At 42.3% G+C, this 20,432-nt stretch overlaps 1 protein-coding gene across 2 annotated transcripts in view; it reads right to left on the bottom strand.

Moving 5' to 3' along the window:
* Positions 1–17,365, bottom strand: part of kcng4a (potassium voltage-gated channel, subfamily G, member 4a) — a 39,752-nt gene extending 22,387 nt beyond the window's left edge. Inside the window, exons 1-4 of one of the 2 annotated variants that reach the window (XM_054777287.1) lie at positions 17,025–17,365; positions 12,991–13,783; positions 10,035–10,690; positions 8,893–9,534 (exon numbers count right to left, since the gene is read on the bottom strand). In XM_054777287.1, the coding sequence (XP_054633262.1) occupies positions 8,893–9,534; positions 10,035–10,142 (750 nt within the window). In that variant the 5' untranslated portion in view covers positions 10,143–10,690; positions 12,991–13,783; positions 17,025–17,365. The remainder of the gene's footprint in view (positions 1–8,892; positions 9,535–10,034; positions 10,691–12,990; positions 13,784–17,024) is intronic. The other variant, XM_054777286.1, reaches the window with a different exon arrangement.
* Positions 17,366–20,432: the final 3,067 nt, after the last annotated feature.

The raw sequence follows: 20,432 nt of genomic DNA, 5'->3' as shown, positions 1-20,432 counted from the left end.
ATAGTGGAAACTCATTTTGGCTGTTTGTGTTGGAGATATTGTCCTTTTGGTCACTACCCAAAGCTCATGACCATAGGTGAGGGTAGAAATGTTGATCAAACACGAAACTGAGAGCTTTGCCTTTCGGCTCAGCCCAATCTTCACCACAACGTATTGATGCAGACTCTGCTTCACTGCAGATGCCGCACTAATTCGCCTGTCGATCTTGTCTTCCATCCTTCCCTCACTAGTGAACAAGACTCCCAGGTACTTGAATCATCCCGACGCGGAGATGGCACTCCACCTTTTTCCGCGCGAGAACCGTGGACTCGCACTTGAAAGTGTTGATTCTGATCCTAGCTGCTTCACACTTGGCTTTGGACCGATCCAGTGAGAGCTGAAGATCACAGCCCGATGAAGCCAGCACGACCACTGAACGATCTGCAAAAAGTAGAGACTCAGTCCTACAGCCACCAAACTGTATCCCCTCAACACCCCGGCTGCATCTAGAAATTCTGTCGATGAAGGTTATGAACAGAATTGGTGACCAAGAGCAGCCCTGGCGGAATCCAACCCTCACTGAGATAGTGTCCGACTTATTGCCAGCAATGTGGACCAAGCTCTGACACCGGTCATACAGGGAACAAACTGCCTGAATTAGGTGGTCCAGTGCCCCATACTCCTAGTATGTACTTTCCAAAGGATTCCTTCAGGAACACAGTCGAATGCTTTCTCCAAGTCCACAAAACACATGTAGACTGCAGACTGCAAACTCCATGCAGCCTCAAGCACCCTGCTGAAAATGTAGAGTTGGTCCACAGTTCCACGGCAAAGGTGAAAACCCATACTGTTCCTCCTGAATTTGACATTCGACTATCCGCGGGACCCTCCTCTCCAGAACCCCTGAGTAGTGAACATCTATGTGGATGTAGGTCTACTTGCCATAGCTGATGTATTTTTTTATTTAGACCACAAACTGGTTAAGACAAAACAGCGCCTCAGCTGGTTGCAGTCAAGTAGTGCACACCATCTAATTTTATCCACAGGATGCAAACTACCATATTTTGTCTAAATAATGAATGAAGCATTGCACTGAATGTCAGTAGTCCCTTTTCAGTACTTTGGGGTTGAATTGCGACTAATATTGGCTTGGAATGAAGACACTGAGCTGTTTCATTATGTGTTTTTAAATGTTAATACACAACAGACAAAGACTGCTGGCTGTTGAGATGAACGCATCTTCATATATTCTACAATTACACCACAAACAGCACTTCAATTGGATTCCCTGCAGAAAAGATGTGAGTTAGCACTCTTCCTGTCAGTCACATCTGTAATATGTGTGTGGAAACTAAATGATTAGTGATAGATGGCCTTTGTTGTTGTGAATTACCCCTAAATTCTTAGGCTTGCATTAGAATTGCTCCACCTTGGCAACAATGTGTGTATCGGGCACGTGTGTGGTCTGCTTGTCTGTGTCCTCTTCCTATTACCTTCCTCTTCCTATTACCTGGTTATATTTGACTCTCAGACAGTCTTAAAAATTTGAACAGGTCTCCTGAGCGAGGAGACGAATGAGAAAGGAGAGAAAGGAGCCTTCATGGCGAGTGCGATGTTTATATCCTTCACCTGATTCAATAGGTGACCTCTGGCTGACCCCCCCCCGCACCCGGCGTTCCTTAATAATGCAGCTGATTAATCAAGTAATCAACTGAGTGTTGTGAAAAACCCTATTAATTCCACTTTGATCTTCAATGTTCATCTTACCAAGACATCTTGGACAAAAAGTCATCCAACTCAGCAGATGCTCTCAAGCTTAACCTTAACTCACATCATCCATTGCTCTCTCCTGTCTTGCTTTTAGCTTCTTCACCCTCTCCCTCCCTTTTTCTTCTCTACATACTTGAGATTGATGCTGGGAGCGTAATTACTGAACAGCAAATCCCACTTTAATTTACAGCATTAAGGACATAAATGACCACTTCAATTACTCCCCCAGGTCAGAAAACATCTGAATTACAAAAGCAGAGCAAATCTGATGAGGCTGTCAGAAAAGGCACTTTCACTGGACAAGCATATTAAAGACATGCATCAGACTGAAACGGGAGTGAAACATATGCAGAAAGTTTGCAGAGGAGGAATGACAATGCAGTCAAAGTGTTTGCTCGGCTTAGAAGTCACCCTCTTGAATCTGTGCAAAAGAATGTCAGACGTCACCAAATTTAGCCAAGCCGGTTATCGACGTGTGACGAGGCCGCCTGCTTGTGGGGGGCAGTTACTGCTCCCTCCAATCAGCTGCAGACATCCTGCCGAGGGTTTTACTGCAACAGATTACTGGGGTCGGTGCGGGGTCAGCCCAGTAGTCACAGTAGAAACGGATCTAATCAATATTAAATTAGCACGCATCACAGTTGGACGCTCGTACACTATGGACCTGAAGTATTGGGTCATCTACAAGAAGGCATCGCAGGAAAATAAAAGCATGGAGTTGGATTTACTGTATTTGTCCAGAAGAACATTTTGAGGTCGGAGTTGGACATGTGAGACGGCCTACTAGCTCACTATCTCTGTTTTAGTTCAACCCAAAGGTTGTTCGATGGGGTTGAGGTTAGGGCTCTTCAGGTCTTGCGAAACAAGCTCACTCCATCATGCATTTATGGACATTTCTCGCTAGCCTTTTTCAAACTATTCTCCCAAATTTTCCGAAATGTCTTGGTAATGCAGAGGGAACTAAGGGGTCTGTCCAACCTCTGCCTGATAAAAATGCTCAAGGGACAATACTATAGGAAGCAGTCAGGTGTGAGGTGTGTTTGGCTTGTTATCATGTTACAAAACTGTCTTGTGACCCTTGTTGCCAAGGGAGAGGCTCATGCTCTGCTTCACAGTGTCACAATACATGTTGGAATTCATGTATCACTCAACGAACCGAAACTCCCCAGTGCTGGCAGCATTCATGCAGCCCCAGACCCTGACGCTAGCACCATCATGCTTTAACTGTAGGCAAGACACAATTATCAGCAAGACACAATTTTTTGGGATAGGCAGCTTATGCTTCTTTTCATGCTTTAACGTTCAATATCTCACTAAGAGTGAAGGTTATTATCCTTGTACAGCTATCACAGTAGACTAGTAAGTGTAAGTAAATGTACGGTATGTTGCCACAAAGCAAGGTTAAGTCAACATATTTTGACGTAACCATAACTATAAAAATGCAATGAACCAAGGAGATATTCTGTAGATTGGCAGCTTCAAGCGGATCAAATTTCTAAAATAGCTTATATTTAATGAAAAGACAGCAATTTGAATTAGAGGTACTGCAAAATAACACTGTGTGCAAGAACAAAACAAATTCAACATCAACGAAATGTATTTCAATACATGCGCTAGCTGGTTGCTAATTTACACTGGAAATCCCTTATACACGCTAGCGATTAGCACAAGCGATTTTAAATGTTGATTTCAAACGCCTCTAAATATGACAATTACGTATTCAACTAAGATTCACATTACACTTGAATAGCTGATATATAATGAGCATAAAATACTTACAAATACTTTGTAAGGCTCAAGAAGAGACAGGACTAACACATTCAACATCTTAATGCTGACAAAGCAGCATTGTTGGCCTTCTTCTATGACAGAGAGCTTCAACTGAGCGTTGTCGCCAGCTACAGGAGTATTAACAGACGACATCCTGCTGCATAAAAAAATCCCCTTCAGAATGAACATGAAAGATTAATAGCCGCGACCCACTAAAAGTGGGTCCGCGACCCACCAGCTGAGAATCACTGCTGTAGATAATAAAAACTAGTAGAATGACTGAAGCACAAAAGTGTTACAGTCTGTATCAGTATCTTAACCTTGATTTAATGGGTCTTAGTGCAGTGTAAATGTGTAAGCAGAAAGGCTTAGGAACTTTTAAAAACTTACAAACTGTGATTTCTTATTTTCCCTTCATTCCAAGAGTTGCTCCATCCTAATGCTGATGTAACCTTCAGAGGGCGAGGGCTGCTGAAGCAGAAGACGAGGTAGCTTTTGGCTACAGCTGCCCTTTTGTGTTTTTTCCTTGGACAACAAAAACAACCAAACACCCTTTCTCCATTCCATTGTGTTGCAACAGGAGAAGACAAGGAGATGCTCTCTCGTTCGCGGCACAACTTACCGGGTTTCACCTCCTCATTACAGTTATTATACGACAATAAATCGTTTTCCTTGTGACCTGAAATAAAACCGGTGATGAATTTAAAGGCAGCCAATACAAGGAACTAATAAATAAGGAAAACTGGATGAGCAAATGTTGCTGTCTTTCAGGTACAGTAGATCCCCACTTTTCGGAGGGGTTGCCTTCCAACACCACCGACGACTAGCGTAAGTCCAGAAGTAACTGAGACGCCAACAATTTTTTTTTTTACACACAGTTCGCTTCCCCTCCCTCTCCAAACCCCTCCTGCTAGCTTCACCTTGACCTTCATCTCCATTTGCAGGAACAGAGACTGTTGTAATTGTTAGATGTTATATTATCTCAATCTGAATCATGGCTCATTTCTCATTTTTGATTCCGCTTGTCCTTATTAGGGCCACAGGGGTATGCTGGAGCCTACACCTGCTGACTTCGGGTGAGAGGCGGGGTACACCCCCGACTGGTTGCTAGCCAATCATAGGGCACATGTAGACACACAACCTTTCACACTCACATTCACACATGTGGACAATTTAGAGTCCTATTAAGTTAACATGCACATTTGCACAGGATGTTCATATAATTACACACTGTGTTCATTTTACAAACTGCAGTCTTATGTTATGACCAGTGACAAAGTGACAAAGTCCTCCTTAAGCCATTTTAGTCCAGCCATGTGTCCTACTTTGACACAACCATGGTAATCAATATCTATTGCATCTATTTGCATTTACTGACACAACAGGGAAGGACCAGACTTCCCGACAGGAAGTTGGCAAAATCCACATAGATAGATGAGATAATAAAGGTCCACGTCTAAGAAGAGATTTTACATTAAGTGCATTGATAGAAAAGATAGACAGAGGATGGACCGGAGGACTTAAGCTGTTTAATAAAAGTCCGCTGCCAAAACCCTGAGTGTCATAATTGAGTGATTGATAGAAGCGATGAGCTGAGGACAAGCCTCAGCACAAGGGCGCAAGGGGAACAGAATTAGGGGTAATAAGTTCACCTCTGTTGTACATTCTGCCTTTAATGTTCCATACTTACAGTAAACCATTTTAACTCTTCTCTTCTTTTATCTTCTTTTACCTCTCCCTTCTCACTCCTTACGCAAACACACTCAGGCAGGCCGGAAGGTGAATGATGAGCGCATGAGGGAATCTTGGCCCCCTTCCAGCAAGGAGAAGCACATAGATGGACTGTGTGAATTAAAGATGACAAGACTCTTACTGCTTCCCCCGTGCAGGCTTGCCCGACACCCACTTCGGTAGTCAGGTGAAGATGAAAGTGGCAGATAGGTTTGTTTACTTGAGGTGGAAGTTTGACTAAGGCAAAACTTTGGACAACCTCCCGTGCCAAATATGTCCTTCCAATCCACAATGTCCTTACAAGGCAATCAAACGTAGCCACAGTGGTATAAATGGTCTCTTAACACATGGAGTCTCTTGCCAGGAATCAATAAGAAGTGCTGTGTGAATAAGGTTTGAGTTTGGGGAAGTGTTGTGCTCTCAGTGGAGACTACTTGCCCCTGAGGACAGCTTGATTTCTCCCCGTGGTGCTCCACTGTCACACTCACTTCTCCTGTGTTTACCTGAAACAACCACAAGCAGAAAAGCCCACTTCCTCTTCACAGAATGTAATCCCGATAATGGGAATGTAAACACCCATTTTTCAGAAACAGTGTCCCAGCTTGACTGTGTGTCTGCTTACAACATTGTTCACAAAACCATATAACCTGACTCCACTATGTTTTTATTCTCTTTCCATAGATTCATCCAATCATGCCGACAGCATCACACAAGGTTCCCAGCATCCCCGCAATTAGATTTATGGATTTGGTCCAAGCTTTTGTCTGAGCTTCTTGATGTGTGTGTGTTTTCCTGACCAACCACTGGGCTGCTCCCGGTAGCACACTTAAAATTCAGTTTTCAGGCATTACAGATAATGAAGTCCTCTGCAGATCTAAATTCTCCTATATCACACCCTGCTGCAGTCAACCCTTTGGCAGTATGCGCCTCCTCATACCAAAACGGTACCATCGGGCTCTGCTGTAGCAAAGTACTTTTAAAACGTAATAGACGTATTATACACTATTAATGAACACAGTAGTCAGCCTTTTAACAAGATAACAATTTCAAAAATAATTACAAATGATAGTAAGCTTAGTAAATCCACTTCCCACCGAACATTTGTACATGTGTCATATGTGCTCCCCTCACTGGCCCAAAAGGAGATCCTGACATACTGTGCTGCAAGATAGGACTTAAACAGAAACCCAAGTCATGACAAAGTGGAACAATACTGCTGTCTGCACAACTGCTGTCAATTTGGGATCACATCTGCGAGTACAGTAACTGTGATAAGTGAATTTCCGAAAAGTAGGATTCCTATTTATATAGTTTTTAGTTAGAGAGTGGAAATTTGTTTCCTTCTAAATACTGTTTTTAACATTACTAGAGCCGTCTAGACATGAACTAACACCCCTATAGTCACCTGTACACTCGTGTTAGCAAGTATTGTAGACATAACAAAAGAAAATAAGCCATTTAAGACATGAATAAGACTTGTACTTGTGTGTGTTGCTGTAAAGCAGTGCTTCTCAAATAGTGGGGCGACCCCTGGGGGGTCGAGGTGTATTGTCGGGGAGGTTGTGAGAGGCAGGGAGGACTTTCAATATGAATGAAGACCTGCAAACATGTAATAATTTTTTGTACTGAGCATGCAATTTGGCTCTTAAATACGCTTTTATGCTTCACTGCTCTCCATTTTGTTGCATTTTGCTGGTTTCAGTTTCGAGTTCAGTCTGTGCAGTACAGATACATAAATAGATATTAGCAGTTTGTCAGCTGTAAAGGAAGTGACGTTGGGAGTTGACTTTTAGCTTGGCGTAGCTTGTGTTAGGGATTATTGTGCTCTTGTGACATAATTCAAACTTGCATTACTTGCAAGACCAGGGTAGAATAGTACATATCATCCCAGTATTTTAGTTCATTCTATGCTTGAAAATACTTAATTTAGACAAAAAATAAGTACAAGTTGCTTGAGTATGATATCTTTTAAAAATATGATAGAGAGAAGCTCCGAAATTGGCCGCACGACGTGGTGAGGGACAGTGGCTCCACACATTGCAAGGTAAAGTAACACCTCTCAGTTGACATGCATGCCTTGACATAAATGATTCAAGACTTACATATGTGTAGATCTGCTTATCCCTGACACAAGTTCCACTAATAGTTATCCATCAGTCAACATTTTCAGCTATCAGTTCTGTTGTTGTGTATGTAAGTGTGTCCTGCAAACCAAAACCCCATAGTCAAATCTGTGTCTTCAGTCATGACCCGAGCTCAAGCTGGTACTGTTCCCCAAAGTCTGCTTGATCACTGCGTCCATATCGCCATACGATCAGATGTGCTTCATGGATATCTGAGCAACAAAGGGCTGAAAATTCAAAAAAGTAACACGGCAGCAGACCACTTCAATACAATGAATCTGTGTGCGTATGTGTTAATCGGGTTTTTCACGTGTCTACTTGTGCATACATTTGCATGCATGCGATACAGTGAAACAATTTTGTTATTACTCCAGTGTTTACTGGCACATACTGAACAGGCCTCAGTGAGCATGAGGCGTCATTATCCCGCCCTGTTATGGGTAGGCACAGTTCACAGGATATTCATGGCCAGCACTCACACACAAAAGCAAACACACACACGCATCCCACAGATATTTAAGAGGCTGTGATGAGAGGGAGCCGATTACTTTGCTCGAGTACTTGCAGTCTGTTTTTGTCCACTTGAAATTAATAAAACAAGACTTGTGCAGGCTTAATTCTTCTAAGCCAGGCTGGTGTCAACAGCCATACAGCTGGAGAGTCCATGTTTGTTGTGTTAAGTTGCAAGTGAAACTGCATATCATTATGTAATCGTTCAACTAGACTTTTAATTGATAGAACTTACAGTGGTTCTCAATTATCTGTACAAACCACTGTATGAGTTGTCGGTACCAACATCATTCAAGCGTGAATAAAGACACTAAAAGACCCGCCAACCTTGAAGACATTTTATGAGAGGAGTCACGCTCCCTGACTATTGAACACCCCACTATTTGAGAAGCAGTGATGTAGGTGACTCGAAAAAACTGCAGAGGGATACATGGGCAAATGAAGAACCCCTTACATTTTGGTCAGGATTTGGATAAAGGTGCAGGCACTATTTACTTTCACTTTGAGTCACTATCGCATCAATAGAACAGTCCACCCGCCCCCTCAGAGTCATAATGAATAACTTATGTTAAAAGTTAGGAGAAGTAAATACTGTACATGGGGTTATAAAGCACCACAGGTATGTTCAGGAATTTGCACTTTATTCAAGCATCAATCTATTTACTGCCTGAGCTTCACTGCGGGTGAGACAGATTTATAAAATTAATTTAGCTGCTTTATCCTTGCCAGTTCCTCCCCTCTGATAAAGTATCATACGCGGCAAATACATTTCACCGTTCTAACGCTTAAAAAACAAGAGTAATGTCACAACAGTTGAAATACTGACTTTCAAAGCCAGTTAATTCTTTAAAGATGGATATTTTTTGCTACTATAATTTACAGTTTGGCCTTGGTGGAGGTCTGCACTCTGCTGAGTGACTAAGTGCGTTGATAGAACAACAAATCTAACGGTGACCCAACATTTTTCACTGTACATTGGTATTTGTGCAGTGTAGTGTAGCTCACTTACCCTGTCCTCTTCCTCTCTGAGGTCAGGCATGGTGCTGATACACAAGCTGACCACAGTCACCGCCACCATGATGACCGACAGACAGGCGAAGATCTTCCCCGGTAAGCCAGATTGGGGATTCTCCACCATGTCTCTGAGCCAGTTCATAACTTTTCGATATGTCGTCTCCTCCACGGGAACTCGCTGCATGGCATTTCTCTGCCTGCGCTCCTCCTCCTGCCTCTCCTGCTCGTGCACCTCCTCGATGCGAGTGTACATCTTCCTCTTGCAGCAGCGTTCCATGTAGGCCATCTCCACGCCCCAGTAGGTGAGCTCATCGTGCAGGGAGAGGATGCACATCTCTCGCAGCAGGCGGAGTTTGCCGGCGGCCAGGAAGTTGAGGATGACCCTGAAGGCGGATGGCGAGCGATCAAAAAAGAATTCCTTCCGTGCTTCGTCATAGTCGTCGCAGACGCTGGCAATGTCCTCAGGTGACCTGCAGCCACACAGGCGGCCCAGGCGAGTGAGTGGGAACTGCTGCAGTGTAGTCCAAGGGAAGGTGTAGCGGTTCCCGCCGACGTTAATCACGGCAAGCACGCGGTGGTCGACAGACACGAGGTCCTCTGGTTGACGGATGAACTGGGCCCTTTGGTAATAAACACCCTGTAGAGGGAAAAAAACATTAACCGATTGAAATATGGTTCTAACCAAGACATGAATCGTAAGCACTATCAATCCCTGTGTAATCAAAGGTTGAGGTAATTTTGTCCACAGCAATATACAGTATTGGTGTGTGGAGTACAGTGGAAGCTTGTTTAGCAAACGCCCCGGTGAGCTTATTTTTCAGTTTATGTTAAATATGCTCACAAAAATGTTGGTGGTTAGCGTACAATAATACAGCAAGAGGCAAAAATGTTGTTCACTGTTTTCCAAAGTCAAAGCTGATGTGTGTGAATAAGCTAATATGGTTGCTTTTGTGGAGGCTGAAATCAGAGGACATTTACATTTTTAAATAAAACAATGATTTATGGAATGCCACATTGGATAATCAATTCATCATCGATTCATCAATTAATTGTTGCAGCTCCACTGTATACAGATCTGATCAATATTGGTCATTTGGTAGCGATTTTAAATTTGCATAATCCCCACATTGTTCATACCTTGATGGTCTCAGTCTCTGGAATCTCCGTGAAGATGCGGTCAAGACTGCTGTCGTCACTGACGGACAGATTGCTGAAGTCGTGGTTAGCATTGCTGATGATGGGCATGGCAGCATCCGGAACGTATGCAGCTTAGATCAGTTTACAAAAGAACGGGGTCTTAGACCGGCTATGTTTCTTCTGGGTCAGGACAAAACCACGCAGTCCATTGTCCTGTTTCGGTGAGAGGTCCACAAGTTGAGCAAAAGGCTGCCTGTCGTTGCTCAACGTCCTCCAAGTCTCTTTGACCACAGAGCCCTGCACAACATTGAGTCTCCTTCCAGCGGTGGGCGACTGACAGCCTTTGGCTTCCAATTTATGAGGTCAAAATGAAAAACCTTTGGAGTGAGCGTGTCAGGCAACCTGCTGTCACATTTGAATGAGTTTTGAAGTTGCCATCAGAGGATAAAATAGGCTTGCTATGCCCGAGCAGAACTCAGCAACACATCAGTGCTTAATCTTGGTGTGAGGCAAGAGTGTGTTAAGATGGATCAGTGGCTGACAACTGTGGAGAATGAGCGGTAGCCAAATGTGGTGCTGAGGTGTCCGGGCACTGATGTGGATCCTCCGTGGCCGAGGCAGGATTAGGAAGGGCCTGTGGTGGCATCATGTGGGATCTGAGACAGAGACATGAAAAGAGACCAAGATGGCTGATGTTAAAGAATGTCTGCTTAATTATATTTATATCGTATAAAACAAAAAATGAAGCTCCACCTAGAACAAAGTTACATGGCTTCCTACAAAGAATGCTTAACGTATCACACTTTGACACTTTTCCTAAACAATTGTTGCATTCACCAAGGTTCTTTCTTCATAACCAATCACACACACAACCTACAGCACACAACAATCACATGGTTATTGAGTCTTCTTTTAATAATTATCTTCCCAACCAATGCATTGCCATTAAATATCAGACGTGAGCAGCTTCCTTTTAGCTTTGCAAGCTTTGTGTGCATGAGTGATGCTACTAAATAATACAGGAATACACAGTCTATTATGTTCTTCTATGGGAGGACTTTACCTCAGCTAATTAGGAAAAGTTTGCACATGCTTGCAGTTTTCATTTTCAGACACAGGCACACAATTATGCACTTTAAGACATTGCTTACATCCATTATGGACATACCTTAGGAACTATATAACTCAGAGTTCAGATCTCCACAAGGGGTTGAAATGTTTTATTTTTGTAATCACGGCACGCTGCATTTTTTTGTTTGTCTGACTACAATGTGGCGAGCAGTCATTTCTGCAATCAGCAGCGTGCACTTTGGCAAGACAGAAGCAAGCAATGAGACTGAATGATCTTTATTGTGAAGCTACACACAAACACAACTGCACTTCACTGTTAACAGCCAGTCATCACCTGCAAGAAAACTGTCTGAATCCAATTTTCCCAGAAAATAGAATGTAAATCCAATTAATCCATCGCAGAAGGCCAAAAATGTTAACATAAAACATGTTTTTATAGTCAAAATAGCTACGTAGCGTTCATTAGACACACACTGAATGTATTACGCCCGGTTAGCTATCATATTTGCTATCAAACATTCTCGATAAAAAATAAATGAAAATGATTATGCAAAAGGCAATGCAGCCGAAGTCAAGGCAACATATTAAACACCTTTTGGCAATGGGCACATTTCCCAATTCATCATGAAATAATAGTTTAAGAAAGGGAATAGTAGAAAAACACGCATTTCTATAGTGGAGTTCATGACGCGACGCAAAGTCCTCAAACAATTCCGCTCCAAGTGAATGAATAAGTTTTGTTATAGATATAGGCATCTTACCGCTCAGTTAGTTGATCCATAATCGGAAGATGAAAGTTTAATCTCTGTTTGTAGTTTGAGAATTCTGTTCCCCATTGCCGCAGGGGAGCAAGAACAAATCAGACATCTACGAAGTGACGTTTGCGAAGGACCCAAGCTACTTTCGTGATTTACGGGTAGCTCGCGATCGACGGAAGGGGCACCCCTGGTTTACAGAATGTAAAATATCAAAGTGTTACTGTATGCGGCCCTCTCTGGGAAAAGTTTGGACACCCCAGGTCTAAGTTCACCCAGCCCCCAACACAAATGTCAGATCAGTTGTAGAGATAAACATATAAAAGTCACTTTCGAAGCCTCACAGTATTCTCACAGTATTCACATTCAACTTTGACAACTATGTGATGGTGGCAATGGTCCAGTAAATGCAAATTGCTCACATCAGGCCTGACATCCAGTAAGACCCACTGACAGCTGCTTCAGGCTTCAAAATGATTTTACGTGAGGCGCAAGTCAAACACTTTCAACATCTGCAAACACCATGATCAATACATGATATCATTCACTCTCTCGAGGTGGTTTAGTCACTGGGGATACTATTTAAAAACTAAGGAACAGGAGGAGAGGAGAACATTTAGGTTTAATGGTGTAATTCGCACTCAAGAGTGAATATCTGCCTGCTGTAGAGGCTCTGAAATGTGTTTCTTGGCAATATGATTGCTGGGAAAGTTATTGGCACATATAGTAATTGTAGTTGCCCAGAATGACTTGCCCTGTATCAAAGCTCTAAATAGCTGTTTATCAAGTGTGTTTTCACATTATAGCTTTCACCATCTTTGTAGTTAACTACAAATCAAGGTGTCCATTAAAATCCCTTCGTGAAGAGACATTTTTCAAGGCTGACACGCTGATGAAAACAAGGTTTGTACAATAACCGTGTAATCATTCATTAAGAAAAAGGACATATGCATGAGCTGTGAATGGTTAGTTCATGGCTAGTTCATCGTCAAAGAAATCAGGAGTGAAAAACAAAAATGTACTTATTTGTTGTCATTGTGGAAGCAAATAGCACCCAATCATTCATCCATTGAGAGATAAAAGCTGTTCTACAAAGTGAAGAAGGCACATGATGAAAGAATAAAGATCACCTTGCAACTGCGGTAATAATCCATTGCTAGTCACTTCTTAACACTGCAGCACTTTTCTCCAGCCACCTTTGTAGTATTGCAGCTTTAATACATTTTCTACTATTATGTGAGCCAACATTTCTACTGCAAATCCTGCAATTTTTACATACATCAGCCCTCACATTTCAGCGGCCATTTTTGTTACTGTATATCTTCTCAAGGGACCCTACCACAGAAATGAAACTGCCATTGCTGCTGAGGCTGGACGCAGTAAGATGGTCATTTGAAACTTCTTCAGGGTTATGGAACAAAAAAGTCAAGTGGTAGACCAAAAAATTGTCAGCGGCCTTGAGCCGGAGGATCCGATTGGCTGTCTTGATCTTTGGCCCAAATAAAGGTTGTTACTGGTGCTTTTAAGAAGAAAAAACGTCTATGTCAGTGCCACAAAATTGCCAGAATTTGCACAAGAGCACCAAACATGGGACATTGAAAGGTGGAAGAAGGTTGTATTCTTTGATGAGAAAAAATGTAACCTTGGCGGTCCTGATGGCTTCCAACGTTACTGGCATGACAAGGAGATCCCACCTGAGATGTTTTTCACACAGCACAGTGGAGGGGGGCCATCATGATCGGGGTGCTTTTTCCTTCAATGGAACAATGACACTTCAGGTTGTGCAGGGGCGTCAAATGGCTGGTTTATATGTGGAGATGCTGAAGGGGGCTTCCCTCATGACTGAAGGTCCTCGTCTGTGTGGTAATGGCTGGCTCTTTCAACAGGACAACACTGCAGTTGCAATCGTTCATTTTGTCGAGTCTGTGATGCAGGCAGGAAAGGGAAAGGAGAGCTGATTTGAGGCAAGGACAAAATCTGTTGCTTGTTCCACGGGGCCGATACATGAATACAAATGCAGTTAGAGTTACAATTACACAATTAATGACACATTTTATGGTTTCCTTTTTTAATTTAGCTGCCGGTGGCAGGGGTAAATAAGTGAGTCGATCATGACTCGCACGTGACTCGCCCATCTTTTGTGTTCACTTTTCATGTTAGTCTGGTGCACTCCAGCATGCCACGGAAGAGCCAATTGTGCGCAACCGAATCTCGAGTAGTCAGATTACTCTGTCGCCTGCGTCTACAGTGAACGTGTGACCGGACAGAGCAGAGACTGTGACGGCACCGCCACTTATTCAGATCCAGGGTAGCAACTTGCATTTGGGGAAAGCAATAAATCACATCTGTCACAATGTTGGTGTTTCATTTCCACCTCACGGAGGGCAGACAGCGTGATAAACTATTTAGACATCGATTTGAATTCTCTCAGGAAACGCTGGTATTTCCTTGAGGGAGGTTAATTGATGAGGGTGGGTTTGGCAGCACACTGGCACTAACAGCTTTGATCGAGCTCTTGTTTCTTTGCTGGATTCCATCGACAAGGTGATTTCCTTTTGAATGTTTTTTTTTTTTTACAGTCGTCCCTCGTCACTTTGCGGTTTGAATTTCACGGCTTCACTCTATCACGGTTTTCAAAAATAGACTAATCAATAAATCTTGCTTTTTTGTGGTTGAATACGGCCTATTATTAGTCAAAAGAAATGCATGCAAATGTTACATAGTGTTTGCCTAAAGCATGAAGGCATTAAATGAAGTAAACATTCTAAAAAAACAAAACACAAATGAACTAAAATACAAATTCAGAAGACGTAGTCAAAGATGCTGTGTAGTATTCCACACTGGTCACCAGGTGTGAGTAATGTTCCGTAATGTTCGGTTAGGCACACGAGCACCAGACTTGATCGACAACAAGGCTTTCTTTGCGGGTTTGAATCATCTCACAACAGGCACAATAATAATAACATAATATTCATAATAATAATCATCATAATAATAAAAATACATTTATTGCAAAACACATTTATGTCTTAAATTGCTTATTTTCTCTGATTATGTCTACTATATTGGGTAATATGAGTGTACAGATGACTGAGGTTTGTTAGTTGATGTCTAGAGGGTCTAATAATGTTAAAAAAAACATATTTAGAAGGTCATAAGCATGTTTTCTGTGCTCTAACTACAAAAATATTTGATTTATAATTAAAGGAACCCTACTTTGCGGAAATCCACTTATCATGGCTGGGTCTGGAACCAATTAGCTGTGATAAATGAGGGACTGAGGGAAACTGTGACAATTCCATTCCACAAACATGGCTCTGACATCACAAAAATACCTGGAAGTCACCACAAGTTTATTTTGCTTTATCTTTGGCTTTTTTTGTTGCGATGGAACCAAAACTGGTGATACGTGCCAGTCCAGGTACAATACTGCAAAAAGAAAGCAGCACTTATTCTGCTTGGTCTCCTCGTGTGTAAATGAGCCACACAGTCAGCCATTCCATCGTTGCACTTGTATGACAGCTGGCAATGCTAAAATGTCATTCAGTCTGTATAGTCAATGAGTCTGGAACAGATCACGGTTGAACCTCGGTTAACGTAAACCTCAGTTAACATCAAAATTTACCCCCCAAATTTTGCCTGGGTTTGCGTACATTTAGTGTACAATATTGCGCATGTTTTGTCGTGTTAATAATACACGGCATTACAGGCGTTTTTATAGTTTTTCCATTAGAGTTTTACATGTAAAAAACGTTATTCTAAAAATGATGAATGAAAGGGATAAATGAACATTTAAGGTTACTGTTACCTTCATTGAAAACGTGTCGTTGCCAAAGACACAGTGGGGCTGCGAGATCCACACGGACACCATCTTCCTGTTTTGTTTTGAGTTATGTCTTGAATTCAATAGTGTCTTACCGTCTTTAGCAAAATGCTAGCACCTTGCAACTTTCTTTGGCTCCACTGTAGGTTATTTTGCAGCCGTGAACAAAAGAAAAACAGAGACCTGAGGTGAAAAACACTATTGAATCCAAAACACCAAGGTGGTGTCTGTGTTGATCTCACTGCCACTTGGTGTCTTTGGCAACAATCATGTCTTCGATTAAGGCTCAATGTTCATGTATCCCTTTCATCCATCATTTGTATGCATTTATATGCATTTTGAATAGTTTTCTGCATGTAAAACTGTAATTGTAAATCTATGAAAACGTGTTCAAGTGATCATTTTTGGGTTTTTGGAAATTATTAATTGGTTGTAACAATCAATCATTTATGTAATTAATCGACAACTCTTGTGTTTTTCAATTGATGTTTTTTTTATTTAAAAATGTAAATGTCCTTTGATTTAAGGCTTTCAAATGTGAATATTCTTTAATTTCCTTAAACAAGACATTCACTTTGCCTTTGGATAGAGCGATTTACATTTTTGCCCCTTTTCTGATATGTTACGGACCAAACCACTAACTGTTTGCGTGTGGTTCCTATTGATTTCGTCTGTCTAGGGCCCAATTAATTACTGTATTAATCGAAACAGCATGGTTCAAATTAATCGACTAAGAAAATCATCGTTAGTTACAGCCCTAATTTATATGATTTCTTATGGGAAAAACTGATTCAGTTAGAATGTGTTTTGGTTAGAGTCGGACCTTCTGGAACACATTAATGACGCTAACCAAGGTGCGACTGTATTTCAATTATAGATGATCCCTGTAGGACAAATTGTTTTGAAGTTAAAAAACAATTGGAAGCTGACTATAAAACCATGACATTATCAAGAGTCTTCAAGCAGCATTTGGTTTTCAGTTTGACTTTACTTATTTTATATATATAATATTGTTTTCATTTATAAATGATCGATCCTGCATTAGCATACAGAGTACCAGGAGGACAGGGGACATCTCTTTCCTCACATGCAGGCTGTTGGCCATTTCATGGGACAATTTTGCACCTCAGCCAGGAAGTTTCATGAAGCTGTGTTAAATAGGACTATTTAAAACACCCGACAACCACACTGTAAGGACACAATTTCAAAGAAACGAGCCTTTTAATCACATGCAATGTCATGCATGCATGTAAAACACTTATTGCACCATGCAATGCTGAATAAACCGAGAGGAATATCTTGCAATACAGTGCATTACAACTTCCACGCAGCATAACTTACCATCCTGGGCTCTGAACCTCGCTCGGTGGGGATGGTTCTGTTACGCAGTCCCCAAGGGTCTAACACCAAAGGCTGCTACACGTCACCATGACCGGATCTACCTGTCCAGTGTCGGCGCATGGCGCACTGACAATGTGTGCACGCCGCAGCAGGATGCGGCTACAAGCTCGGTGAGCTCAAAGTGTCCCGTTCCAGCTCGGTATGCGAGTGGTGCTGCAGGAGGAGGAGGAAGAGAAGGAGGAGGAGTGGCTGCGCGTAACGGAGGAGTTCAAGTTTGCGTAAAGGCGGTCCGAATCCGCATCTTTGCAATGTGCCGAAACATGAATAGGTGTTACACATACGTAACACTCCTACCGTTTAATGTTTTTAAATGGAAGAACACAAAAGTGGCGCTGTCCCACTGTCTATATTTCTGTCCTGGTCGCTCCTGGCGCAACAGGGGGCGCGGTTCAGTCCTAAAATGCTCCTCCAAACCTGCTCTGAAGGGCAAACTGGAGGACAAATACATCCCATAGTGGAATTTTAATCCAAAAGCTATGTCTTTGTGCATGAAATGAATAGTATTTATAATTTTTAATAGTTATTTTGGGAAGCATATTGGCCCAGGGTTATATTTTTTTTTTATCACCCAGGAGAAAAAAGTTATCCTCACCTGGGATCTGAGGTGTTTGTGTGGGTTCTTCCCTCCTAACATCCATACAAGTTTATTTGAAGATGATGTTGAGTTGGAAGATATTGTGTCATGCCTACAGTCAAGAATGCAGCCTGACCTGGGACTGCATGAGTGCTGCCAGAACCGGGGAGCTGTGGTTCATTGAGGGAAACATAAATTCCAACATGTACTGTGACACTGTGATGCCGAGCATGATGCCCTCCCTTCGGAAACTGCTCCGTATGGATGTGTTGTAGCATAATAATGTGTCCAATCACACCTGCAAGATGACTAGTGCCAAATACGTCTCCAGACCTAGGACACGCTGGAAGGATTATGTCTCACAGCTGCCCACGGAACACCTTGGTGTCCTCGCCGTGGAACTGGAAGAGGTGGTCTGGACTTCCCTAGTGAGACTGCTGCCCCCGCGACCCGGACTCGGATAAGCGGAAGAAAATGGATGGATTTAGAATGTGTTTAAGTTCTGTGATTGGCAGGTGTTCATTCTAAGATGTCTCGCCCTAAATCAGCTGAAGTTGTTAAGGTGATGTTCCTACTTATATGGGAATCCAAACCGGTTTGATGACTGGATGTCAGTCAAGACTGTTGCTATGGAAATATGTAGCTCAAACCCTCACTAATGAATAATTAAATGGCTGTTGCATGTTCCAATTATAGACTTAGAAAATATCAACCATGGGAAAAATGTAATTATCATCACCATTTTGATTCATGCTATGTTAGGAGTGTTTTGCACCACTTGATGGTGCATACGTTTGTATAGAGCCCCCTGTCAATTGGGCTGCAGAGTGATGCCTTAGGATGCTTTGTGTGAATTTCACTTTCGTTTCTGGTTCTTGACAAGGATAAATCTCAATGTCATATTTTACAAAAGTGAAATGTGACCTTATACCAGTGGTTCTCAATTATTTTCTGTCATGCCCCCACTGGGGGACAGAAATGCCCCCCGATTTGAAATACTGTTGAGAAACTGATAATATCTATTTTATTTATCTGTACTGTACAGACTGAATTTGAAACTGAAACGAGCCAAATGCAACAAAATTTGTGTCCATTTCGTTTACCTTCGAGTGGTTTATCTGCTGACTGTTGACCACCGCAGTGCCGAGCAGAAGTTGACAAGGTCAGAGAAACTAGCGTCATTATACTCAACCTGACACGCCCACTTTGTCCTTGAGAGGCTGCTCATTTGAGGGAACAACTCAAACAAGCAAACACTTGTTTGTCTGTCCGGGCTCGTGTGGATGCTAACGGAGCGGACAGCACATTACTGGTGGGAGTAGAAACAAGTGTGTGTGTGTGTGTGTGTGTGTGTGTGTGTGTGTGTGTGAGACAGAGAGAGAGAGAACATAGTTTATTGAATCCCTCCATCACTATTCATTAACCTACAGTGCAGCATATGCCCACGGCTGCCTTGTGTATGCAACACGAGACTGATCACACATGCCAGGCTATTAGTTCTCAGATACTCTTTTTGTGCACAAAGGAGACAATGGGTCTGTCGCAGCTGAATGGATTAGCCGTCCTGCAGCCTGCCCTGATGTGACACTAATGCTATATTCCTTGTTTTTATTCTGTTTTCATCAGATTATATAGACGGGAAACACACATAATTGTGTATTCAGCACAGGTGCAAGATAGGGTGGCCCCAACAATCAGACAAGAAAATGTGTTTATACTCACACAGCCCTCCAGTATGCACTCTGTTTTCCTCCTAAATCGTTTTCTTATTAATCTCACGCACCGCACAGCGCAACACACCAGATGCCAGGACACACACATAAACACAGCGGCAAACAAAAGATAGTTGCAGCCCCGTCTGCACAAGCAGGCCTCAGTCTGGTGGATTAAGGGTTTAATCCCTCACAGGCAAGAGGGGCTGAGATGAGATTGTGGCAGCCGGCATGCTGGGGTCTGCAGTGGTGTGAGGTGCACGCAGGAGAGGTGCAATGAGCTGTTTGAAAAAAAAAACACGCACTGTCCTGGAGTACAGCTGAAGGTGCTTCCTCAACTAACTTTTAGCCTCCATCTGGCTCTCCTGTAATTGCAGTCCTCTCTTTGAGATTCTCTTACCTCCTCTTAAATTTGTTCGATCTCTTATATGTTCCACCAATTCTCCTGTCAGTCAACAGGGAAAACAGACAGATTAACCCTCACGACCCCGAATGGAAGAGAAAGCTATCGGCGCATGGCGAGAAGTGGCAGTTAGTGGGATCAGGTTTGGGATCATGCAGGGAAGACGGAATGTGATGGGAAAGAGCCCGACAGGGTTGACAAGGGTGTTAATCTTCTCACGGGATAGTCAGAGATGGAGGAGAGACCACTGTTGCCAACTGCTCAGTCAGAAAAGTAGCTAATGGCTGATCTGGAAGTTGCTAGATTGCGTCATCGGCTAATTTGCATAAAATTTGCATATGATGTTGTAACAGATGCTGTAGGAAAAACACATAATCATGAGAGAGAGAAAAAAGCGAGTAAAAACACCTTAATTACGTTTACAGCTGCAAATTGGTCATCACTTCATCAAAATAAAATATTTTAAATATTTTATCTCAGCCGGGGCCTCTCAATGTCGAGACAGCAATTGTGAAATTGCGACTTTTTTCTCATTAGAATGCAATTTCTGCTTTTTCTGCTTTTTTTTCCAACTATTTTAACTTTCTGGTAAATTTTCTTCTGGTAATTGTGACTTTATTCCCTTGATATTTTCACTGTATCCTCGTAACATTATAACT

This window comes from Dunckerocampus dactyliophorus, chromosome 5 (genome assembly GCF_027744805.1).
Source record: "Dunckerocampus dactyliophorus isolate RoL2022-P2 chromosome 5, RoL_Ddac_1.1, whole genome shotgun sequence".
NCBI classification, from domain to species: Eukaryota; Metazoa; Chordata; class Actinopteri; order Syngnathiformes; family Syngnathidae; genus Dunckerocampus; species Dunckerocampus dactyliophorus.
The sequence above is the reverse complement of the archived record's forward strand: the minus strand, read 5'-3'. Positions and strand labels throughout refer to the sequence as shown.